The sequence below is a fragment of the Pelobates fuscus genome, chromosome 1 (genome assembly GCF_036172605.1).
Source record: "Pelobates fuscus isolate aPelFus1 chromosome 1, aPelFus1.pri, whole genome shotgun sequence".
In the NCBI taxonomy this organism is placed as follows: Eukaryota; Metazoa; Chordata; class Amphibia; order Anura; family Pelobatidae; genus Pelobates; species Pelobates fuscus.
In genome coordinates, this window is record NC_086317.1 from 337,407,346 (window position 1) to 337,434,412 (window position 27,067).

Here is a 27,067-nt window from a genome sequence, read left to right on the forward strand (position 1 = left end):
TCTTAAAATTCTAATTGTCCCAGACACCTGTTTCTGCAGAAACCATTGATTTACATGTGTTGAGATCCCTACCAACAAGCTACTCTGATTCAGCATACTCAGTCTGAAGTTTTGAAAATGTTTTTTAAGTGCCGTAGCTTGAATTTTGTGGAAGAACACTTTAATGATGAGGAGAAAATCAGAACATTTCTAGATATCTACGTGGGCTTAGCCCATTAAATTGGTTTTGGACATCAGTAATTGCTATTTCTAGCTCTGATGCATCTACTACTACTAAATCATCTTCAAATGCATTTTTAACAGCCCAGTGCCCATCTCTAAAAGCATCTTTGATTTTTGTTTATTTGGCCCCTTGACAATGCTTTATAAAAGTAGATATTTCTTCACTCGTGGTGAATTCATAGACTAGACCACTCAGGAGTAAGGTCATCCACAGAGCTAATAACACTGCCACCCCAAGTCAGCATCCTCATCACCAGGTTTACTCTTTCAGCTATATGCAGTGCTATAACTCTTTCCTTGACAAAGCAATCATGGGGGATTGGGCCTATTCCCTTCTGCTTAATAACAGTGAAGATTTTGTCAATAACTCCACACACTTTTTGTTTTAATGCTACATTTTTCAACTTCTATTCAACAAATCTTTAACAAGTTTTTCATGCTTCTATACAGTTTTATATAAGAACCCAGAAATTAACTGGTTTTTTTTCATACTGCAGTGAAATATTACACATGAACTCTCATCATATCCAGGCAATCAAGGACAAGATCTCCGAATGACAATGTGTCACTTTGTTTTATCTCCATAACTACAATCGTGTACAGGTGAACGGATTAATTGGGTTATCTTGTTGCAAAAACAGAATCTATCTATATAAACAATAATATAAACAATTAGGACTATTAAGTAAAGGCCCCTTTTTTTATTGACACACTTATTACATGTACTGTTTCACGTATTGCTTGATAATGATATCTGCATGGGTCAAAAGGTTGCCCTCCTAACTAAATAAATAGGAATGCTAACAGAAATTAAAAATAAGGTGTCTGCTTCCAGGTTTTTTGCAGTTTGTAGGTGCGTGTTGGCTACTCAATATTTTCTGATAAAACATTGGCAAGCTTAGCAGGGACATATGTTGTCCCAGCGATGTTGCAGTGATGTTAATGCCACATGTATGAGGGATTCCACTTGTTCTAACACTTAAAAAGGATTTATCTCTGCATCTAAAAAATCCTTCTGTCCCAATTTTTGGATGAAAACCCTTGGAAATGTACAGATTCGCTTACTTCAAAATCACGCCAATTAGCATACAGTTTATCTTTATGAAGTTCTTTTTACATAAATAGTTTTTTCACACATGCATACTATTTGTTTTATTTGGATATGGCAAACCAGACTTGGAAGCTATAGTTTAAAAACTTTACCCACTCTTCACCTCTCACACCCCACCCCGCCCACTCTAACTCTCTGCCAACCCCCACTAGCACCACTCCCCCCACACTCCCTACCTGATAATCCCGATCCCCCGTAACCCTCTGCCAGTGCAACAACACCAAGAAAGGGAGCCACATAGAACAACCGACACATACAACCCCCTCCCCCACCTTGATGGGGCCACCACAAGCCGCAACCCCAACTGTCCCCAGGGGACCTGACCGAGACACACGGCAAACACACACATACGACAGACCTCCAGTGACGGATCCCCCACCACGCACCATAGACCGACTTACGAACCGAGGACTTCTGAACCCAAACCCTCTCGCACCAGACGAACACGGCTGGAGCAATTTCTCGACCCACGTCTCTCTGCTGCCCACGAGCCCTCCCCCCCCCCTTTCTTTAAGGATCAGACCCTGAGTTTCAGATTCGGAACCCCCAGGGCGATACACACCCCACTATATGCAGGCATCGCACATCGCAGCATGCTCCATCCACAAACAGTAACCACACTAGCACCCTCTTCAATGTAGTTTATATTTTAAGCACACACAGTTAACTGAGAGACCTGCTGTACTGTACTGTACATGTACTGTATACATACTGTATACATGCTGTGATAAGCCTAAAATGTGCAATGTTTTCTACTGTCACATTCATGTTTATACCTACTGTTCAATATATGATATGCCTCCCATTTCCGTTTTCTTACAATGGACACACTACGCCTGAATAACCTATTGAAAAATGTGCAGGACTGAACTATGCCATACTGATACCCTTGTTGAAACACTGATACTTCTATGCACTATGATGGCTTTGAATGCATAATTGTTAATTCCTTGCACAAAATAAAGAATAATAAAAAAAACAAAAAAAACTTTAGAGCTATACTCTGGATATCCCTGGCTTGACACACATATTCTTAAACGTAAGCACTAATACCATAGAAAGAGCACCTGTCAATAATTAGAGAAGATTTACAAGAATCCCATCGTTCCCCCATCAAGTTAAGGCATCAACAGTATTACAACACTATATTAAATTTCCCTATTACATAACCTCAAAGCATGCCATAAAGTTAGGACATTGTAATTTAGATAAACCTGAGATACAAGTACCTGAAAAACAGAAGGCATTTGCTGTTGTATTAGAAAACAAACAATATACAGCATGTTATCAATGGTGCAGAGTTTCCAACCATAGTGTACTGCAGATCATTCCTGAGTATTCCCTATTTGAGAAGATTAGATTTACCAAAGTTCTCAGAACACACAAAATTAGAGGTTACATAGATATGTCTGACTAGTCAAGGTCAATTCATTAAAATAACAGGAAATGACCCACTAAAGATAAATTAATTTGTACAGATGGAGGAATATTGTTAAAAATGGCAGCATGACTTTCACATAAGACTTAAGATTAGTTAACATTTCAATATAATATAGATTTAGACATCATCCATTTTGGTATACTAAATACATACAAGAGACAAAATGTGTTTTCATTATTTAATTCCCTTTAATTCCCTTGATTCATTTAAACAGTTTCCCTAATTTATTAATACATACATTTAGAAATCTAGAAATGTCTGAAATAAACTGTACACAGAACAGTTGATGGAATAGAATGGGTAAAAAATATGATATTAGGTTCCAAAGCCCCATCTGATGATATTTGCCACTGAAGCTCATAGCATGCAATCACTGTTTTAAATTGTGAAGCCTAACACTGGGTCTTTATGAATTCTTCCAATTTTTCCAAATATATATTTAAGCATAGATTGCTCAAAATGGTCATATTTTCCTCTCTACTGTTATTTACTATTTTACTGCTGAATTCCATATTTTTTTCCCTCAATCAGATTAACCCCTTAAGGACACATGACGTGTCTGACATGCCATGATTCCCTTTTATTCCAGAAGTTTGGTCCTTAAGGGGTTAAATAGACGACCTTTTCGTGTAGGGACTGCAATGACTAGTAATAGTCTAACAGAAAAAAAGACAAATCAAAATAAATATAGTGAAATTTGGAAACAATTTTATGTTTTTTTTTCTTTTTCTTTTATTAAAGCGGTCCTTGGGAGTGTACTATTATAATCCATTTAAAAATTAGTAAATATTAACAACGTGCCTATTTTGCAGGTCTTCACTTGGCAATGATCCTGTCCTTGTGATGTATGCATTAACCAAGAAACAGCCAAGAGATTAAAATTATTCCAACTTTCACTATAATCAATGGGAGAAGTACGTGTAAGTGTGAAGTCACAAATGTACATGTGCTGTGCTACTCAGACTATCACATATACACAAAAAAGAGAACTAATACTGGCGTGGTACATGGGCCACTGTCTATCTAAAAAGTAAGCTAAGATGTACAGCGGACGAATAAAAGCAGAAGGAAAAATATATTTTTTATCTTTTACATGTTTACACAACTGGCATACTAAACAGTATTAGATACCTATTTTAAAACTGTATACAGTAAGTAATTAGGAAAAAAAAGTGTGCCTGGCGTTTTCCCTTAATACAAATAGCTCCACGTTGACTAATCTGAAACACAGACATTTTTCATTGTTTTATTTACGTATTTATTTATTATGGATTTTAGGCTCTGATAGGACCTGTCACAGTGACCATGAATGATCAGCCAAACCACACAGGAGCACATCTTAAGTACCGTACTTGCACTGTTGGTGTAATAAATGCATGGAATGACTCTCTCAGAATTTACTGTGACTGTATAATCAGTAACATTTCAGATCATTTTACTAAAACATTTATTACTTATTCCAGGGCCACTTTGTCTTTGTTTTTGCCGAAAAATGATCAAGTCTAAGTATAAGTCTAAGTATAAAAGTGTACTGCTTGCACAAGCCAAACAATACAAATATAATTATGTAGACCTCTGTTATGATATATAATCAAACTGTAGAATACAAAGATAAGTGTAGTCTAACCCTCACAAATACCACTCTAAGACTTCAATACCTGACCGGTGTACTCACTGCTCACTGTACTGGTTATGTTGTCAGAAGTTCCATTTCTCCCCCTAACCCCCCAAAAAATATATACTGAAACCACTTTAGAAAGGTTTGAGGTTTTTTCCCTAAGGTCCAAAGGGTACTGGGTACTACACCCTGGCTCCACCAACACCTATTGAGAGCTGGGAGCTCCTAAACAGGAGCTCTCTGGTAGCTCTCCCGAGTCAAGCCCTTCAATGCATAACTAGCTCATTGGCTGAGAGTGTCAGCCGATCACCCTCAACCAATGAGCTAAGTCTAACACTGCCAGGCTTAGATCAGATAGAAAACTTCTGTCTCTCCTTATAAGTTGTGGAGGTAAGGAGCAGTGCCCAGTGAACCCTAGGTAAGAAGTCAGAACATTCTAAAACGGGCTAACTCATTACAAAGGTGCCAGGGTACTCCTAGTACCATAAGCACTAGTGCACAGTAGTGGTTATGATGTTTTGAGTGTTCCTTTAACATATATATTTATCATTTATAAAGCATGGACAGACAAAAACAAAAACAGTTTGACAACACATTATTAGTGAGTTTTTTTTCTAAGCTGTCTCAGTCTCAAAGCCACTATTTTCAAAACTGTTGCATATTTAGACTACATATTTTTTTAATCTCAAAGTCATAGAGCTTTTATAGAGATAACACACAAAAAAGTAATACAGTATAATACCGTGAAATTTAGGAGTGTATGGATAAGCAACAAGAAAGACGTAAATGAATCAGTGCATTTCCATGTCCTTACAATAGATTTTGTTTATTATACCAACGTAAGGTGAAAAATAAACGGACTTATAAAAAAAGTCACTTTCGAGACCTGAGTGCCTTATGAATCAAATAATCTTTGGACGCTATGTGGAGATAAAATAATGTTTTCCATAGAGATCATCGCTGTAGTAAAAAATTTGTAGCACTGTTTATATCATTGTTTGAAGCCCTTAAAGCGGTTAAAACATCTGATCTTGAGAAACCCATCTCCATCAGCTGTGCAACCTGAAAGAAAGCAACAAAAATAAATGACTTATGCAAAAAGTTTACTTTACTTTTAAGTGGTAGTACTAACTAGTAGATACATGAGCCTCAGTTTTAGGAAAAAAGGAAAACTATTAAAGTGAAGTCTTGTTCCTGTACATTTCACATTGCAGCAAAAATGCCATTATGTTTAGACCAGACCTGCTGCTGGTGTGTTTAACCCCTTAAGGACCAAACTTCTGTAATAAAAGGGAATCATGACATGTCACACATGTCATATGTCCTTAAGGGGTTAAAGCAGGGGTAGTCAACCTTTGTATACCTACCGCTCACTAATGCATCTTTCTTGATGGTAAAATTTCCTTACCGCCCACCAGTGCTGCAGTAACTCAAACTTCTTAGCGCAAGTGTCTTCAGATACTCTGGTAAATAGCCACGAGCATATTTCTTTTTTTCCAGACGTGGGTTCTAAATTTGTTGCACAATTTAACAACTACTTTTACTCTTACCATGTTTTGATCTGCACTCTACACAGTGCTCCACCTCCACCCCCCTCTTTTCCCTTTTATTACAAACACTCAAAACAACAAAAATTCACCTTTTTTTGCTACTTTTCCTGCCTTCTTCTTTACCTTCCTTATACTATATCAATATATCAGGGGTCTCTTTTTCCTTTCTCTTTATTATCTCCTTCTCCTTCCTTTACTTATTTTCCTTCTTTCTTTCTTTTATTTTATAAGATAAAAAACTTAACTTGCCAAAACATGAGCCACTCTAAACACTGCTTTCTTTCCTCCTTTATTTTATTCCCTTTTTTTCTATTTTTCTTCCCTTTTTTAATTTTTTTTTAATCTTTTCCTTTTTATCTCCTTTTTTTTTTAATGCTTTTCTTTTACCTTCCTTATGGCAATGTCCAAAAGTAAGGCTGAGCTAGTTAACCCACTTATTATTATTAGCCAAGAACAACAATTCTCTCCTTCCCCTGCCTATAAATTTTCTTTTTTACAAGTGCTCTGCTTCTGCCTGTCCCTGCTATCGTGCATCAGCTCCCACTCCTCCCCTTCCTCTTCCCATGTGTTACACTCGCTTGTGTTGGCACGCCCGCGCATGCATGTGTTATCTTGTTCGTGTGCACGCATTCTCTTGTTCTCATTAGTTTGCGTGCGTATGTATGCGCTCATGCGCATTTGTGCTTTCATGCCCGCCCACTCTCTTGATGGAAGGAGGATTCAGCTTGTTGTGCTGCCGAACCCCCTACCGCCCACCTGGAATCCTGAAACGCCCACTAGTGGACGGTAGGGACCAGGTTGATGACCCAATGTTTTTAAAGGATCACTATAGGGTCAGGAACACAAACATTATTACTGACCCTATAGGGTTAAAACCACCATCTAGCCACCCTGGTCCCCTCATGCCTCAAAAAATATAGTAAAATCTTACTTGAATTCAAGCCTGCAGCTGCATAGTTTGTCCCTGTTTCCTTTAGACCTTCCCACTGCCTGCTGACATCATCAGAAGTGGTGGCCTGAGCCAATCACAGTGCTTCCCCATAGGATTGGCTGAGGCTGACAAAGAGGCAGATCAGGGGCAGAGCCAGCACAATTCAAACACAGCCCTGGCCAATCAGCATCTCCTCATAGAGATGAATTGAATCAATTAATCTCTGAGCAAGTTCAGTGTCTGCATGCAGAGGGTGGAGACACTGAATGTTTGCATGCATTTTAGGCAGCCATGACCCAGGAAGGATCTCTAACAGCCATCTGAGGAGTGGTCAGTGAAGTTATCACTAGGCTGTAATGTAAACACTGCATTTTCTCTGAAAAAAACAGTGTTTACAGCAAAAAGCCTGAAGGTAATGATTCTACTCACCAGAACAAATTCAATAAGCTGTCGTTGTTCTGGTGACTATAGTGTCCCTTTAAGTTTTAGGTACTACACAAATCCTGAAACATGCCGATTTAAGTATACATCACTGTAATAACAGAGCCAAAGCAGTTCCATAAAAACATGGTAGTGCATTTTTATTTTAAAGGTTTACTTCAATGGCAAATGGAGTATTCAATACATTTTATCAGGTCCCCCACTTACAGATTTTTACCACCACGGCCACTTGTAAAAGCAGAAGTGGTTATGATGGTTGGAGTAAACATTTAAATTCATGCTTCATTATGATTTATATAACAAATATGTAGCATATTAAATCTGGAGTGACCTAACAGAGTATTCCCTAACAATATCATGAAGGGTCAGTTTAGAGATGGAATTGTTTTGCTCTGAAGCTGTTGATGAATTATAAAGATGGGGGGAAGGGAGGAACTAGACACTTTCCCAGACCCATCACTTGCTGGGTTCTGCCCTCTTAACTCCATGTACTCAACCCGTAACTTAATGAGACATGCACTGTTCTACACCATAAATCTTCACCCCCTCATGCTGTTACCCAACGGCAGCCCTAGAAGACAGCACAATATGCATACTTGTCTTTTGGGGAATCCAGGATCTGATGCCCAATGCAAAACAATTGGTGATCTTGTTACATCAAGACAGCAAGATACACATTTCAAAGAGGTCTATAAAATACTCCAAAAGTTTCAAGCGGTGGGGTGATTGTATTTACAACACTAGAGAAAGGGAACTGACCCACTTGCCCCTATGTACCAGACTCCATTGCTCTACACCAGGCATAGGCAATGGACTACACATCCCATGATGCTTCGCCAGCATTATGGATGTCAGAGTATTATGGGGGATGTAGTGCACAACATCTGGAGTGCCAAAAGTTGCCTATCCCTGCTCTACACTATACATACATAGCTTGTCTAGCACTAAGATACCATAAGCAACACTTCAGACCGTGTTTGATAGATAGTTAACTAAAACATATTAACAAAAGATTTAAATTTGGTCTTCTTCATATATAATGCAAAAATCCCCAGAAAAGAGAAGATTAGTAAATGAGTAAAATAAACTTCATACACTTGATTTCCAGACATAGAGAATGGTAAATCATTTTCATTGTCTTCCTTTTGACATTTCAGAAGATGTAGATTTTTAAGAGATGTGAAAATACTTTGCTATCTTTTACTGTGATCTAACTTTCCATTTAAGATATATTTGCTTGACATGATAATGTGGGGATTTCCATATTTTTCATTTATTATGCCAGTCACCTAGATCTCCATTAACTGTTCTGTTTTTTTTTTGGAGGCTTTGCTTTAAACATCAAGGATGCAATTGAAGGTGCTTAGTAATTTAAACAAAGTAAATATATATGTGTGGATAGCAGCTCAACACTCGTGTAAATAACCCCAAAATTACACACAAGTAATCGTACCAAACAGGTGACCCCAGTGGAACACCCCCCCAAAAAGTCCACTTAGTGGAGCGCTACAGCAGAATGCACTTACCCCTATAAAACTGGGGGGAGTGTATAATGGCAAAATTCCCCAGAAGGGAGAAAACAATACACAATGGTGAAGTATATCAAGCCCAACAGGATGGTGTGTGGAAAAGTATGGTACAGAGCTACAAAGGGATAGGCTCAAACCTCTTAGGCAATACCAAACCCTCTCTGGATTCCTGGCCAAATTATCCTCAGAATAGGGAGACAAAAAAGAGACAGGATATCCTGGTGCAGAATTGCTAAAATAGCTGATAGGAAAAAAGTGTAGAGACAAGTGGTTGCTCACCTTTATACTAGGCTCTCGGTATAACAGTGTATGTGCATTTAAGGGGAGTATTCCCTTCTTGAGTAGTAGGAACAGGAAACAGTAATGTGCCGCTGGGTTCAAGGTCACATTAAAATACACTGTATTTAAAACAATTAAACTGCAACTGCAGATGTTTAAACTGCAATTGGATAAATACTTGCAAAAACATAACATACAGGGATATAATTTCCAGTTAGTGGGGTAATAGCTGCTTGATCCAAGGAGACATCTGACTATTTTGGGGTCAAGAAGGATTTTTTTCCCAGTTTGTTGCAAAATTGGAAGCGCTTCAGACTAGGTTATTTTGCCTTCTTTTGGATCTACACCAAAAGCATATGTGAGGAAGGCTGAACTTGATGGACGCAAGTCTCTTTTCAGCTATGTAACTATGTAACAGTTACAATATAAATTTCAAAAGTGCTAATGGTACCAGTCCACAATCTTGGGTGGTCCTTTCTCTTCCTCCGAGACGCGTTTCGCCTGATGCCTTTAACCCCTTAAGGACACATGACATGTGTGACATGTCATGATTCCCTTTTATTCCAGAAATGTGGTCCTTAAGGGGTTAATCTCCTCTGATTGGTCGTCGTGCTCCTTCGGCGCCCAATCACGGGTCAGTCTTTAGGGGTGTGTGTGTGTCAGCTGTTGCCCATAATGGAGTACTCCGAACCCGGAAATGGCGTTACAGGCCAGACGTAATGTCATCTATGGTCCGCCCACCTTGAACACGTCCGCAGCGTGTCATTTCCTATGACGCCCATGTGGACATCTTTAGTATGGGCAGTTTGCTTACAGGGCAAATACAATACCATATACCAACTCCTGGAAATATATCTCTCTGTTCTTATGAATTCACTCATAGATAGAGAGTCCAGTGTCCATATAAGAGATGAAGTGACAAAACAAGAGAAGAAAATCATATAATAAATTGTTAAAAAATGTATATATATAATTGATGAACAGATAATATTTAAAAACTTTACCTAAATACTTTATGCTAAAGATGTCCACGTGGGCGTCATAGGAAATGACACGCTGCGGACGTGTCAAAGTTGTGCGGACCATAGATGACATTACGTCTGGCCCGTAAGTTAATTTACAGTTTCTGAGTAATCCATTATGGGCAACAGCTGACACACACACCCCTGAAGACTGACCCGGTGATTGGGCGCCCAAGGGCGCATGACGACCAATCAGAGGAGATCTATGCATATATAAACAGAAACCGAACAGGAAACAGACATCCCGATTGATAAAGCCGTCAGGCGAAACGCGTCTCGGAGGAAGAGACAGGACCACCCAAGATTGTGGCCTGGTACCATTAGCACTTTTGAAATTTATATTTTAATTGTTTATTGCTTTAAATAAAGTGTATTTTTATGTGACCTTGAACCCAGCGGTCCATTACTGTTTCCTGTTCTTACTACTCAGAAAGGGAAGTGCTCCCCTTAAAGGCACATACAGTGTTATACCGAGAGCCTAGCATTACTGGCTCCTCACAAGGTGAGCAACCACTTCCTATCAGCTCTTTTTTGTCTCCCTATTTTGAAGATAATGTAGCAGGGAATCCAGAGAGGGTTTAGTATTACCTAATATACCTCTGCCAAAGAAATTTGAGCCTATCCCTATGTGGTTCTGTACCATGTGAGTATGGTCCATACTTTTCCACACACCAAATGTCTGAATAGTCCCGACATGCTATTGGTTCTAAAAGGGCTAAACATTGGCCATTATTATACACTTTATAAACCTAATATATTACAACTTTCGTATCAACATTTGCTAGAAATCACTGAAGCTGTGGTTAATGAACTCTCTCCATCTACCAAGCACTAGCTGTAATTAGGTCAAGTAAACCTGTCCTTTTCTCTGTTTCAACCAAAGGTGTAAGGTATTTGAGCAACATTTATTTGAACAGCATAAAACAAAAAAGTAAGCACACACTTTTAGCCCGGAACTCATTCATGTCTGTCTGAGAACCACAAGTTCCACACACTTATAAAGACGAATACTTAAAGGGTTACCCCAACATCTACAACCAATTCTGCTTTTTGAAGTAGTCACAGAGGAAAGAATCTGTATCATGCAGAGTTATTTGCACACGTGTGTCATGGACTAGTTACACCCCCAGCACATGTGCTAGCCTGGAACTATTCTGAGCTGCCAAATGTCAATTCCGTGCAAAAAAAAATAGTTTTGAGCACACGTTGCATGCTTGCAACAGGTGTAATCTGATTTTTCACTTGCAGGCAGCTATTCGAGTGTGAATTGTGTATTTATCACATTAATTTTGCAATATAATTTTATTCACAATGTTCTTACAACAGATTATTAAATACACTGCAGTTAATTTAGCACTATTTAAATTGTCTCCCATGTTGGGATAAGTGTAGACCCACCGATCTTGGGGTAATGTGGAGTAGTAGTTGAAGAATATTGTTGAGATAGGTAAGTTCATATAGCCTTGTAAAATTTAAAACTGTTTATGCGTGCGCTGTTCCTTAATGTGTATTTTTTAACCTGTGAGCTGGCATCAGGGTCATGCGCGCCCAAGGATCATGTGTGGAGCGAAGGCTAGCCCATCTGGTTTTCTCACAAGGAAGAACTGCTGTAGCTCAAATTGCTGAGAAACTTAATGCTGGCCATGATAGAAAGGTGTCAGAACACACAGTGCAGCACAGTTAGGCACAGACCGGTCAGAGTGCCCATGATGACTCCTGTCCACCACTGAAAGTACCTTCAATGGAGACGTGAGCATCAGAACTGACCATGGAGCAATGGAAGAAGGTTGCCAGTTCTGGTGAATCCTGTTTTCTTTTAGGTCAGGTGGATGGCCAGGTGCGTGTGCGTTGTTTACCTTGGAAAAGATAGCAGCATGATGCAAATGGCAATAGAGTTCCCTGATGGCAGTGGACTCTTTCATGCATTATGCCACACTGCAAACATTGTTCAGGAATGGTTTGAGGAACATGACAAAGAGTTCAAAGTGTTGCCTTGGCCGCCAAATTCCCCAGATCTCAATCCGATTGAGCATTTTAGAGATGTGCTGGAACAACAAATCCAATCTATGGAGGCCACAACTCAGAACTTGCATGACTTAAAGGATCTCCTGCTAATGTCTGTGTGCCAGATACCACAGGACACATTTAGAGTGCTTGTGGAGTACATGCCTCTGCGCATTAGAACTATCTTGGCAGCATTAGGGGACATACATGATATAAGGCAGGTGGTTTTAATGTTGTGGTTGATAGATGTATGTATATATTGTGTGTACACATACATGTACACAATGACACACAAAACCCTTGCTGTTTTTATTATAATACAAAATAACCAGTGGTGTATTTTCAGGAAAGTATTAGGCTCACCTTATTATGTAATACATTCATAACCACATTCATAACCTCGCTGACTTTACTCATACTCATGCATCCACTTCTGGTCAGAAATAGGGAAATTAACCATAAACTAGGTAGATTCAAATCACAATTGTCCAATATGCCCAACTGGGCATGTCAGACAATAATAAGTCTCGTTAATGAAAAAATAAACGTAAATAAATAACAGTTAAAATTGGATGGCAACACAAAGAAGGGGGAGAAGCAAATTAATGCAGACAACTTATATGTGACAAAACCCCTGTTTTGTGAATACCAGGACCCTTTATTTTGTCAGCCATTTGTGCATTTAGCCCTGTTTCATTCCCTTTTATTAAAACCGAACAAACTACCGAACAGCCAGACCACACGCAATGGGAGTGTGCAGCTTATTAATCGCCCAGAAGCTGTGGTTAACCACAACTATTTGACGAGCTGCTGGGTGGTCACAGTTCGTTTGAACGAACACGTGACGGCGGCCATTTTAAACTGACGAACGCCCAGCAGTGTTTGGTCGTCGACCGCGTGGAACTATTGTCGGCCACAACACCGCTGGGACTACCCAACTTCCATCTTTTCGGCCCCGTTTACCCGAATGCTGTGCCATTCAAATCCTAAATAGTTTTATTTAAAAACACCTCACCTAGGTAAAAAATAATGGGGGTTTAGCCTGCCACAATGTCAATGTACCCCATTCTCGGCAGGTCCTACTCTAACAGCCTAATGCTTGCTCTTATGAGATTAATCCACTTACTTGGGAAATACTTACTTACTGGGACTCTCTGCAAGTCAAGGCTAAATAGGGTCCTGGAATGAGGCACCTGTGACAGGGAGGGGTGCAACATTGACATTGTGGCAGGCTTATGCAATGTATGATCATATAATGTAACCAAACCCCTATTATTTTTTTACCTAGGTGAGGTGTTTTTAAATAAAACTTTTTAGGATTTGAAATCATTGTTTAGTTAATAAGCGAGTGGACTGTGTATTTTGTATTTTGGTCCCAGCAGCACCCTATAATGTATGCATGTTCAGGTAAGTGCAGCCCTCCTGGTTTTGTGTGTGTATATATATATATATATATATATATATATATATATATATATATACACATATACAAACACCATAATACACTTAGAATTATACTATATATATATAATCTATAAAATATACATGTGTGTGTGTGTGTGTGTGTATATGTACGTACGTGTGTGTATGTATGTATGTATGTATATATTCGACGTGTATATATATATATATATATATATATACATATATATATATATACATATACTATTTTGACATAAGTCAGTAATTTTATTATGTATAATTCATGGGACCTGCCTGACAACCCAGACAGAAGGCCCAGCGAGTTTAACGTACAAGCCCTATATATAACCCTGTAACTTTCTAAAACACCATGAAACCTGTACATATGGGGTACTGTTACTGGTACTGTTAAACACAAATACGAGTATTTTAGAACACTAAAACTTATTTATGAAAAATGCAAAAAAAGAAATATGAAAAATAACTTTGGCTAGGGTTTGTGACTAAGTGGCTATTACAAAAGACCAGACGTACCCAATTCTGAATACCCGGGGTTGTCTTCTTTTATGAATGGTATGTCATGATGGGGATAATTCTCATTCCTGGGCTGCCATATAGTCTTAAGGGGAGCATAGGCCACCTAACCAATCTGGCAAACAGAAATGGGAAAACCCTATATTTGACCCTATAACTTTCCAAACCTCCATAAAAACTTCACAGGAGGGTACGCTTTTACTCACAAGACATTGCTGAACACAAATATGAGTGTTTTAGAGCAGTAAAACTTATAATGTTATTGATATCATCAGTGAAAGGGCATTTTTTTTTTTGTAGAAAGTGGAAAAAATAATATGAATGCTAACTTTGGCCAGGGTTTATGACTAAGGGCTACTAAAAAAGACTGGGCATACCCTATTTTGTCTACTTTTGCAAATGGTGTGCCATGATGGGGGTATTTCTCATTCCTGGGCTGCTATAGAGTATCAAAGGTACCGTAACCAATGTGGCAAATTGTAATTGTTGTATCCTTACTCTCCCCTTGTGTGGTAATAGACAGACTACGGATAAAGCATATAAACTACTAGTTATTTTATTTTTACTTCCAAATGTACTATATTGCTTCTGTTTAAGCTCTCTATATTGCCAGATTGCCTGAAAATGAATGTGTTCACTCGTTTCACAGTAACCGCGCGTGATGACGTCACACGCAACGGACGTGACGAATGACATCACCACGCACATCCCTACGAACCAGGAAGTGAATGGAGACACAGTGATGCCGACGAGACACTGATTTCTATCTACCTCTTGGTGTGGGGGCGGCACTAGTATTATTGTAAGCACTGTAACTTCTATATATGTTGGTGTGTACCTTGTTCTCAATTAAGGACATTAGCATTGATAAAGGGCTATTGCCCGAAACGTTTGTTGTACTTTGTCCTTCTGAATTAAAGTTGTAGCACCAGGTGGTTCACTTCAAATTAAAGTTGCGCAAGACTCTATTCCTTTTTTCTTGTGTGACAAATTTCAATGTGTAAAAAATTTAATGAGCAAGCCCTATATTTGACCCTGTAACTTTCCAAAACCCCATAAAACCTGTACATGTGGGGTACTGTTTTACTCATGAGACATCGTTGAACACAAACTATATATATATTGAACTATAATTAGGACAATTACAAGAAAACTTACAGGAACGATAGGTTGAAACTGTATATATATTTAACTATAAATTGGACAATTACAAGAAAACTTACAGGAACGATAGGTTGAAGTCTGTAGGAGCTTACAGTCTGTAGGAGGTGGGGTGCAAAACACATTAGGATAGGAAATAGCAATCAAATAAGGTGGGAGTGAAGCAGAGCTGGAGAAGAGAGTAGAGTGCTGCCCTTTAGAAGAGAGCAAGAGACAGGTATGTGAGGTAGAGATTACTCTGGGAGGCCATAAGCTTTCCTAAAGAAATGGGTTTTAAGTCACTTCTTAAACGATTAAAGACTATGGCAGAGTCTAATGGCGGTAGGCAGGCTATTCCATAGTAAGGGAGCCACCTGCAAGAAGTCCTGCAAGCTTGAGTTGGCTGTACGGGTGCGAGCAGCAGACAGGAGAAGGTCACGGGCAGAGCGGAGACACCGAGAAGGGGCATTCTAGAGTGGCTAGAATTGTTCAGTGCTTTATAGGTATGGGTTAGCACTTTGAATTGACTCCTATAGGATACAGGAAGCCAATGTAAGGACTGACAGAGGAGTGAGGTGTGAGAGGACCGACTAGAGAGAAAAATCAGTCTGGCGGCAGGCAGCATTCATTACAGACTGTAGCAGGGCAATACGGCTTTTGGGAAGACCAATTAGGAGAGGGTTACAATAACCATGCGGGAAATTACTAGAGCATGGACAAGCTCCTTCGTAGCATCTTGCGTAAGAAAGGGGCGGATGCGGGCTATGTTTTTAAGATGGAATCTACAGGATTTAGCAGCATACTAATGTGTTAAGGAAGGGGATAAGTACTCAAAGGTTCATCTAAGTGGATGATACATGAAAAAGTCTTTCCTCCATATATGTCTCTGAAGGTATCAGAACCCTAGTTAGAGATGTAAATCCCTAAAAACCATCTAACATGCAGTCACCAAAGTCAGCCGTTAGCGTAAAAGTACGGTTTCTATTAGTTGTGAAGAAACTATGGATAATATTAGTAGTTAGCAGGATAAAAGGAACAACCCTATATACTAGGTGAATTCCACCCCCAGCTGCTTCGATAAAGCCTCGCTCGCTAGCTAACCCCAGCACAGGTCAAAGTGAAAAACAACCACAGGTGAAAGTGAAAAGGCACTGATGTGCCGAAACGCTCGTCGAGATAACGGCATGCACGATTTAATGAACACTATATGCTATTGATTTGAAATTCACTTTGACCTGTGGTTCTCTGTTCCGATTTATCCTTCTTGGGTTTGTCTTTATAAGTGCTGGGGTTAGCTCAGGGCCAGATTATGAGCCCAGTGGGCCTGGTGCTGACAATTATGATAGGCCTAATTACAGAATCTTATTGACCAAAAACAGTAAAACACTCTCAAGCGTCATTTATCTGATGGAGATGGTGCTGGAGGGAAAGAAAACAGCAGGTATAAGAAAACACATACCCTATGCTAAGCTCTCTCTAATTTATGTTTTCATCTTGGTATATAAAACTTTATGTAGTGATTGTAGAAGAAAGGGAACATGCCACAGTGTTAGAGAGACCAAAGTCAGCATTACCTTAACTAATTTCATTGTCAGCCAGTCCACACAAGTTTTGTTCCCATACGTCCCTCTTAAGTTTCCATACTTAAGCAAGAGTATGTGAAAAGTAGTTAGGGTTGCCACCTTTCTTGGAAAAAACATACTGCCTTACTAATTTGCATAATTAATTATGTATGGTTGACATCACATGATGTAAATCAGAAGGAGTGACAAGAGAAAATGCTGTAAAATCACCGAAAAACTACTTACAGTTTGATTCTGCTGTATAGATGGATTGCTCCCAGTGTCTCAAGTCTCTCACTATCTCAGTGTCCCTATGTATCAGTGTCCTCATGTCTCCGAGTGTCGCCCAGTGTCTTAGTGTCCCCTAGTCTCCCAGTGTCCCCATGTCTCCTAGTGCATTCATGACTCAGTGTCCACATGTGTCGATTTATCCAGGTCTCCCAGTGTCCCTATCTATCACAGTGTCTCAGTACCCCATGTTTCCCAGTGTCCCCATGTCTCCCTGAGACATGGGGATACTGTGAGGCATGAGGACACTGAGACAGGGGACATTGGGAGACCTGGGGACACTGGGAGAAATGGGGACATTGAGACACTTGGGGCACTGGGATACATGGGGACAGTGGGAGACATGAGGACACAGAGACACTAAGGACACTGGGAGACATGGGGACACTGAGACACCGGGGACACTGGCTGGGACACTGGGAGACTAGGGGACACAGACACTAGGGACACTAGCTGGGAGACATGGGGACATGGAGACACTTAGGGGACACATTAGGGACACTGGAATACTAGGAACACTGGGCGACATGGGGACACAAACACTTGGGGACACTGGAAGACATTGGGACACTGAGACACCAGGGACACTTGGAGACATGGGGACACTGGCTAGGACACATGGGGACACTGGGAGACTAGAGGACACTGGGAAACTAGGGACACTTGAAGACATGGGGACACAGACACCAAGGACACTGGCTGGAAGACATGGGGACACTGGGAAACATGAGGACACTGTGTCCCTAGTGTCTCAGTGTCCCCAGGTGCCTCTGTGTCATAATGTCTCCCAATGTCCCTTAGTGTCTCAGTGTCCCCATATCTTCCAGTGCCCCCATGTCTCATTGCAGCCTTTCCCTCCATCCCTCACTTCCTGAGCTGTAGGCTGTCTCTGCAGGCTGGGAGTTGCTGTCTGGACTCTCTGTAGCTGCTCCCCTGCGGATCAGTGAGTAGAGGTAGGCAGGTAGGGATATGCTGGAACTTCCTATCCCTGCCTCTCTCCACACACAGCGAACCCTATTGCATCATAATCTCTGTTTATACTGAGAAAAATACCAGCTTTTGTATTGCCAGTATGACTGCAATATCGGCACCGGCCAGGCAGCCTCAAAACTGGTAAAATACCAGCCAGGTGGAAATCCTAAGAGTAGTGTGTAAAGAAGAAAAAGTACTTTAAAAAAAAAAATCAATGGTCCTATTTCATGGGCATGGGCCTGGAGCTGCAGCTCAATCAGCCCCTATGTTAATCCGACCCTGGGTTTGCTAGTATTATGTTTTATTCTTGATAAGTGGTTTAAAATCTATGGTAATCTATTGCAAATCACACTTAATGTGTTTCCCTTTTTCTTCCATTTTGCTAAAGGTGTTTGGAGTTTTTTCATGCATTGTATAGGCACCTGAATTTGTAGAGAGCGAAATAAATATAAGATCTTAGGGAGGATCATCATTTTAATTGCGGCAATCCTGCCTAGCCATGAAAGGTAATTGCACTTCCATTAGGTTAACGTGTTGTCAATGTCTGTATATAGTTTTTGGTAATTCAGTTTGAATAAAGCTTGCAGTGTTGTTGCTATTTTGATGCTTAAGAACGTCAGGTAATCTTGTCTCCAGTCGTAGTTAAAGAATTGTTTTAGATTATCTAGTCTACACGGGATCCCCACAATCAGTGCTTGGGTTTTCGTTACAGTATGATTGTAGACCATACTCGTGGAGTTCTTTTTGCACATTAGGCAAGGAGAAAAGAGGTTGCGTCAGTGTCAACAGCATGTCATGCACAAATAAATTCAGTTTACATTCTTTGTCCCTTATTTGTATGCCATAGATGTCCCCATTCTGTCAGATAGCGGCAGCCAGTGGCTCCAGGGATAGAAAGTATAGCAAAGGTGAAAGTGGGCATCCCTGCCTAGTCCCGTTGGTGATTTAAAAGTGTTTTGAAAGGAATCCAGAATTCAACACAGTTGCAGGTGGAGAGCTGTATAGTGTTTTAATGGCAGACAGAAATCTTTCTGGGAACCCATATTTACACAGAACCCCCTCTATAAATTTCCAATTCAGTCTGTCAAATGCTTTTTCAGCGTTGAGAGAAAGTAGGATCCCCTCTGTATTCTCCCGTTGTAGAATATAGAGGATGTCTAGGACTTTCCTTGTATTGTCTGAGCCCTGCCGCCCTGTCAAAAATCCCACTTGATGGTGGCCGGACCGAGCATGAAGCTGGACGTGTAGTGCTCTAGCTCCTCGCCCCGTTCCGCTAAAACAGCGATTGTAACGGACCGTTTCACTCACAAGAGGATAAAGAAGGGGATAAAGAAACCGTTTAGGCGATAATCCCCTTTCAGATAGACAAGCAGCTACTGCAATCACCAATCTCCCGAACTGCAAACTGCACGAAGTCACCAACTCCCGAACAGGAAACACACGAACACAGGAAGCAGCCGAACAGGAAAACCATAGGGTTACACTCCTGGCAGTCAGCATACAATCCAATTCCCCCAATAATGAGACAACACTTCGTTGTGAGGGTTAAGCAGAATCTTACTCTCCTGGCACATACAGTCTCTTTTATTCCCAATCCACAACCACAGTACAGCCCACAGGGTATTACAGTACAACCAATCAATCCGTACAATACACACAGACACTCCCACACAAAATCCTCCCCTCTGCCTGTGATATGATTACTGAACACAATGGGTAATCTCATTATCACAGGCAGAGGAATACAGTTTTTACACAATATTTATAACTTCTAAAATATACATGTCACAAACATAAAACATACATTTTCATAAGCAGCATACTCCAAATACAAACATATGTCAAAATCATCCAAATTGGTCCATTGGTTCAAAAGATAGATCGAAGTTCTTTGTGACCAAATGAAGCATGGCTTTTCTGCCCAAAACCAGTTCCACAGAGTCTTCTATCCTGGAGATAATTGAGAAGTAATCCAATTATCTCCAAGGACAGAGGCAAACTCCATTAGCCACATGGCAGACAAAGGACAATAAAATCCATAAAAATACATACTGTTACATTTATCACATAGAACATACACATTCTACCTATCCCCAGATAGCTTAGACCTGAGCGCACATTATTACCGGATGGCGCTCAGATCACATACATACAGTTCAATCGCCATGGAGCCAAAGTCTTTCATACAGTCTTTCAGTATACGGTTGGGCTCCATGGCATAGCTAACTGGGGTAGCATGGCTTTAACAGTCCGCAGAAAGGCACAAATAAACCTTTCGGCAGGGAAAATAACAGGTTTGAACTGCAGGGCCATAGTCAGAAGGCAAGAGGTGGGCAAGCAGCCCCCTCCAAGGACACGTGACGAGGTCGGTTTCGCCACAGCGATAATCTAGCTGAACGACGAGTTAGCATGGTTCGCAACAAGAAGCTCCTATCCCTGGGCACACCATCAACAAGTTCCCCACGCAAACACACGGGCACAATGGACGATTTTGTGTCCTCGCAGGCCTACCCTCGAGCCGCCAACGCAGCAGACAAGATGGCGCCGGTCTCTCCGAGCGCGGGAAACACAGGAGCAATGTCAGAGAGAGGGGGCCGAGAGGACGCACTTACCTTAATCCACCAGGAACTGGCTGCAATCTCGGATCGCATGCTCTCAAAGACGGACACCGGGGGCCTCATCCAGGAACTCCAAACAGTGGTGCGGGAGGAGCTGGCGGCCTTGCGCACTGACCTGAACACAGTCGAGGTGCGAGTGGAAGCCATGGAGACTGAAGTACAGGCCTGCCAAACGCAACACAGAGCGGCAGAGCTGGCCACCACACGCCAAGGCAATCTCCTCCTCACCCTTCGCCGCCAGGTAGAAGACCTGGAGAACCGCAGTCGCCGACATAACATCCGGATCCGCGGTCTACCGGAGCCGGACTTCACACCTCTACCAGTGACGGTCCGGGCCCTCTTCACTCAAATCATGGGCAGGGAGTCCCCCGCGGACATCCAATTTGACAAAGTGCACAGAGCCCTCGGTCCCCAACGACAAGATGGGAGACCCAGAGATGTCCTCTGCTGCCTGGACGCCTACAGTCTGAAGGAGTCTTTGATGTCCGAAACTAGAGGCATGGACAAGATTAACTTGCAGGGTTCAGAAGTGGCGCTTTACCAGCACCTTTCTAGCCTGACCCTAGACGCACGGAGGGCACTCCGAGACAGGAGCATCGCCTACCGCTGGGGTTTCCCCTTCAGTCTGCAGGTCAAGAATGGAAACTCCTGGCTCCACATTTGCTGGCCGGACGACGTGACTCCGGTGCGGAGGACCCTCCGCATCCCACCTATCTGTATTCGGAACTGCCTGCTGGAGACACCGCTGGCACCGAGGGGCCGCCAAGAAGATCAAGGCCCACACTCTGCGAGACCGCAGGCGAATGAGCCCCCCAGGAGAATGTGGGGAGACCCCGCTGGAGCGGAGGAATAGGCATCCCGGGCATCGGGAAGACCGCTCTCAGAGTAAGGTACCTGTAGCAGGCCCTAGAGGGAACCAGATGTTAGGTTGGATGGTTGGCGACCTTCAGGGAAGTGGTCCTTTTGTCCCTGCACTGGACCTGGGGAAAGGACTTCGGGGACGCAGTTGGGGGAGTTTGAGTTGCCCCTTCTCCCCTGCCCTCCCCCTCTTCCTCCTCCTCCCCGGGTCCCCGGGCTGGGCGTGGGGGGGTGCCCCCTGGGTTGCGGCCAGAGTGGCTTGTCCCCCGTCCATCGCTGCTCCCCCGTCCATTCCTGTCCTCTGCAACCATGGAGCAACCTTCCCTGTAGGGGCTTGGGGTGGGGGTTGGACCGCTGGGGGGTGGGGAGCTGGGTGCCTGCCTTGATGCGGGGACAGTGGGATGGCTGGACTGGTGTGGGGTGTGGGCCTCTGACGTGGGGTGTGGGCCTCGCACTCTGCCGGGGTCCGCTGGTGCGCACGGGGACTTGGGGTGAGCCATTGGGGCTGATGGACCTGCGGGGGGCTGGGGTTGCACTGGCTTGGGGAGGTGGGGGGGTTTGGGGGCCCAATGTGTTGAAGGCAATAGCGCTTTGTACCCCGATCCTAGGGCCTGTAGACGAGCTGACCTGGTTTGGAGCCCCCCCGATTGACCCTGGTGGTCCCGGAGCGGTTCTCCCCCTTCTCCTGTATTGTTTTTACCTAGAACCAAGTTTCAACCTAGTTATTACTGATTGTTCACTACAAATGTTGTCGGCTGTGGGGGGGAATCCGAGAGTACTTGGGACATACCCCCTTGACTGGTTATTTACACTTGAGCAAACTAGCTCACTCACTCGCACGGACGACCCCTCAGGACTGACTGCGGGCACTAACGGGAAGGGACACGGGGGTTGAGTCACGTATAGGGGTGGGGACTCCCCTCTGAAGGGTATTTCTTCCCACACGGTCAAGGTCCTCTTTCTATTACCCTACTGGACTAGGACGAATTACAGACAGATTACCTGGACTGGTTCCCTCCCTCCGCCCCCCCTACCTTCTACAGGTCGGCGCCACACTCCCGCCCACTGCAGGCCCCCCCTTACCTCCACCCTCCCCACCCCTTGCTGGGAACCCGATGGCTCGGTCGGGTGGCAGGGGTTTTTGTCCCGCTCCTCTACGCCTCTGGACCAATAATGTCCGGGGACTAAATTCCACAGAGCGACGCTCACACCTGCTGCGGACCCTGTGGGCCGCTAGGGCTTCGATGGCATTCCTGCAAGAGACCCATTTTAAAGGACCAGACCCACCAGCTCTACGGGACTTGAGATTTCCGACCAGGTTCTTCGCCAACCATACGGAATCCAAAAGCGCCGGAGTGGTGATACTCTTCGCCCGACATACACCGTTCCAATGCGCTGAGAAGATGGCGGACCCGAATGGACGCTACCTGTTCCTTAAGACCACAATTGCAGATAGGAAATACACATTTGCCTCCCTGTACGCCCCAAATACGAACCAACACCCCTTCATTGCAAGAACTCTGTGGATGCTGGACCGCTTTCGGGAGGGGCTCCTTGTGGTGGCGGGGGACACGTCCGCTGGGACACGTCCAGGGTCATTCCGCACACTCTGACACCTGCCGGAGGGTCACCAAAGACGCGCTCCGTGAAGCGGGCCTGGCAGACACCTGGCGGGTGCACCACTAGGAGGAAAAGGACTTCTCCTACTATTCCACGGCCCACCGTGGGTACAGTCACCTCGACTACGTTTTCGTCTCCCAGGAATATCTCCATCTCCTCCAAAAGTGCGATATCCAGACGGCAGTCTGGACGGACCACTCCCCGATCCTGGCCACGATCCACTCCCACTTATTCAAACCCAGCGGCAAACAATGGAGGCTTAAAGCAGGTACTAAGGGACTCACTGGTTGTCGCGGAAACCGCGCCTGTGCTACGCCAATATTTTGAAACCAACACCACACCGGACATCTCACCATTGATGAGGCCATTTTATCAAACTCTGCACCAAGCATAAAAAGGAATACCACAGACAACAGGCGGATCTATACGCACGTACCGCGCAACTAGATCGGGAGCATAGGGTGGCCCCCTCGGAAGATGCGTACCAGGCATTACTGGAAGCGCGCAGTGATCTGAAGAAGCTCCTCACACAACAATTGACCCATACGCTATGCAAATCGCGCAGGTACATCTACGAACACTCTAACAAGTGTGGCCGCATGCTGGCCAAAATGCTACAAAAGAAACGGAGACTAACACAGATTACCACGCTACGGACGAAGGGAGGCGCCCTCACGAGATTCCAGATCAAATCGTCGCAGAATTCCAAGACTTCTACACTAAGCTATATAACCTTCCAGCCGAGGGGGGGGATGGAAGCGAACCAGGCGCGGTTAACGGAGACGAGGGAATATTTGGAACAACATGTGCACCAAAAGCTCTCACAGTCCCAAAAAGAAGACCTAGAATCCCCGATCACACTAGGTAAACTCCTGGGAGCCCTTAAGGCCACTAAGATCAGTAAGGCACCGGGCCCGGATGGCCTCCTAGCTACATACCTTAAGAATTTCAGGAAGATCCTCATGCCCGAACTCTGGAGTTCGGGAGGGGGGGGGAGGTTCCCGGGGGATACCCTCATGGCTACGGTGGCGGTCATCCCGAAAGAGGGGAAGGACCCTACTGCGTGCACTAGCAACAGACCCATCTCCCTCCTCAACGCGGACCTCAAGCTCTTTACTAAGATCCTGGCTCTTCGGGTGGGCCGTGTTGCCCCGAACCTGGTGCATCCGGACCAGACGGGCTTCATCCCGTGCCGGGAGGCCCAAGATAACACAGTTCGAGCCCTCAACATCATTCACGCCACCCAGAACACCGCCCGCGGTAGCCTCCTCCTTTAGACCGACCCCGAAAAGGCGTTTGACTGGGTGGACTGGCAATTCATGAGCGAGACCCTGCGGGCCATGGGCTTTGGCCCACGTGTTGCTGTGGATAATGGCCCTGTATGCAGCTCCAAGGGCTCGCTTGCGGATCAATGGTGCCCTGTCCCAGTCATTTGCTATACGGAATGGTACGAGGCAGGGGTGCCCCCTGTCCCCCCTTTTATTCGCCCTCACGCTGGAACCATTCCTGGAGGCAATCAGGCGGGACAGGAATATTGCGGGAGTCGAGATAAGGGACAGAACACATAAGGTCGCAACTTATGCTGATGACCTACTCTTCTTCATCGAGAATCACCCTGCCTCCTCAGTGCCTTTAAGACCTACGGAAAGCTTTCTAATTTGAGACTAAACACAGATAAGTCTGAAGCGCTCCCTCTATGCCTGCCCTCCGGCCTGCTGCCCCAACTACAAGCGAACTTAGGTTTAGGTTGGCCTTGAGGTTATACAGTTGTCCGTAGTATTCTGCAAACTCGTCACAAATTTGTTGTGGTGTTATGACTTTATGTCCTGTTTTTGTTAAGATGTGGTGAATTCTAGAGTCGGCTTGTTTCTCTTTAAGCCTCTGTGCCACCAATTTACTAGCTTTGTTAACTTGTATGTAAGATGAGGCTTTCAGTTGTTTAAGATTATATCCGAATATGTCTGTTGATGTCTAGAATTTTGGCTTGTGTGTCTGATATTTGTGGATTTAATTGTACTGTCGGGTTTATTTGGTTTTCCCTATGTAAGTCGTGGAGTTGTAAGGTCCACGTGCGAACATTGGTTGTAGCGGAGAGCTGATATCCCACAGCTATTCTCCACTTAAGATCCCAGTGAGGCTCAGGAACAAGGCAATAGTAAATCCACAGGCAGAGTTTCCAGCAGGCAAAATAACACAGCAGTATCCCCACAGCAATCCCAATAACTGGACGACACACAGTTTCAGGAGCAGAACTAAAATCCTTTAATCACACACTTTCTTATAAAGGGTTCTCCCTTGCAAGGGAGGGATTTACAGTAATTAACACAATGGACAATAGTACAGTAGTTACCTCCCATCCCTCTCCTCCCCTCAGTGTGACACATAATCCACTTATAACTAGTACATTTTTACCCCTATTCTGGATGTACCCCAAAACAGCCTGGTACAGTTATTTAAATGGTATCCCCTGGTAGCCCTGATCTGGGTGACTAACATATCCAAAATTCACCCAGATCGGACGAGGGGTTCGGGAGTTAGGTGGAGGGTATAATTTGACCGACCGCACACGAGGTGGTATCCGAAAAGGGTTCCATACATTTTGGCCCTGCGGTCGGTCTTCGTTCGGGAGGTGAAATGCATAGAAAATACTGCCATCCATGGTTAAATTTCCCTTCATACGAATACCCTCATTCGGTACTTCAAAACTACCGTATGGGGTTCTAATTAACCTTTCCGTTCGGTAGTTACGGAACTCTGGAGGTCTCAGCGGTGTTCGGGTAATCGAGTGGCCGATTTGAGTTCCAGACACTCGACGACCAAACACCGCTGAGGTTCGTATGCGTAAGATGGCCGCCGCCACGTGTACGCATACGAACGGCGACCACCCAGATACATCCATAACGAGTGTCATGCCTTAATTATGATATCCTCTTACTTCCTGGTTCCACGGAGCTTAGCCACACCTCTTTATGACACGGTCTCCCTATTTAATCTGACCGCACCAGCTGATCGACGCTGGATTATTGAACTACGTTCCGTACTCACGAACCGGCTGCAACATCGTTGTGAAAGCCCTCTGTTACCGGACCGGACTGGAAGACTTCAAGTTCCCTTCACCTTTCCTCATCCAAGACTAAAGCTGAACTCTCACCATTCAGGATAAACCGCCTCTGAGGAGATCTCGGGAACCAGTGTTCTATGTGCCGGAAGCTAAGTAAAACCTCTGTGATAAGCGTTGCATCACAAAGCTGTTATTTCCTGTCTCCAAAGTCCTTCGTTAAAACAAACCCGTTACAGCTAACTTCAACTCATACTTTGTCTCAGTTAGCTGCATCTATCTTACTTCAGTTAAAGTCTATGGAACAGCTAATGTAACTTCTTATCACCTAATTAATTACTACTTCTAAAGGACTCTATCTGATTCAGTTATCGTTTACTACTTAAAGCTACAGTACCTGTAAATTGGAATTAAAGTCAATACCTTTTACTTTTTATAATAAATATTCAAACTATACGAAATCTGCAGTTGTGTTCCTTCATAACAAATGTTTAGACGTGACAGAATAATCCAGCCATTGTAATGGATCCAGCAGATTTCGATTCTACTATAACTACGCTGAATCAAAGAGTTGATACACTAGCCCAAGGTGTGCAAGACCTGCAAGTTACTAACGAAAGAATTCTCACTTATGTCAGAGATCTACAAACTCATACTCCTCATACAATTCTGCACTCGGCTAGTGATCCTGCTGTATGTAACCCAGAAAAGTTCTCTGGAGATCGTTCAAAATACAGGGAGTTCCTCAACACCTGCAAATTATTAATTGCTTTGAAACCCAGATCTTATCCTACAGAAAGAACTAAAGTGTGTTCGGTTATTTCCTTTCTAAGAGGTGAACCTATGT

General features: G+C 43.3%; 1 protein-coding gene across 2 annotated transcripts in view; it reads right to left on the reverse strand.

Annotated features, from left to right (window-relative positions):
* Nucleotides 1–5,191: 5,191 nt before the first annotated feature.
* The window catches only part of UBAC2 (UBA domain containing 2), a 162,392-nt gene continuing 140,516 nt past the window's right edge, over nucleotides 5,192–27,067 (reverse strand). For both annotated transcript variants that reach the window (XM_063425460.1, XM_063425452.1), the window contains exon 10: nucleotides 5,192–5,454. In XM_063425460.1, coding sequence (XP_063281530.1) covers nucleotides 5,347–5,454 — 108 coding nt within the window. In that variant the 3' untranslated portion in view covers nucleotides 5,192–5,346. The remainder of the gene's footprint in view (nucleotides 5,455–27,067) is intronic.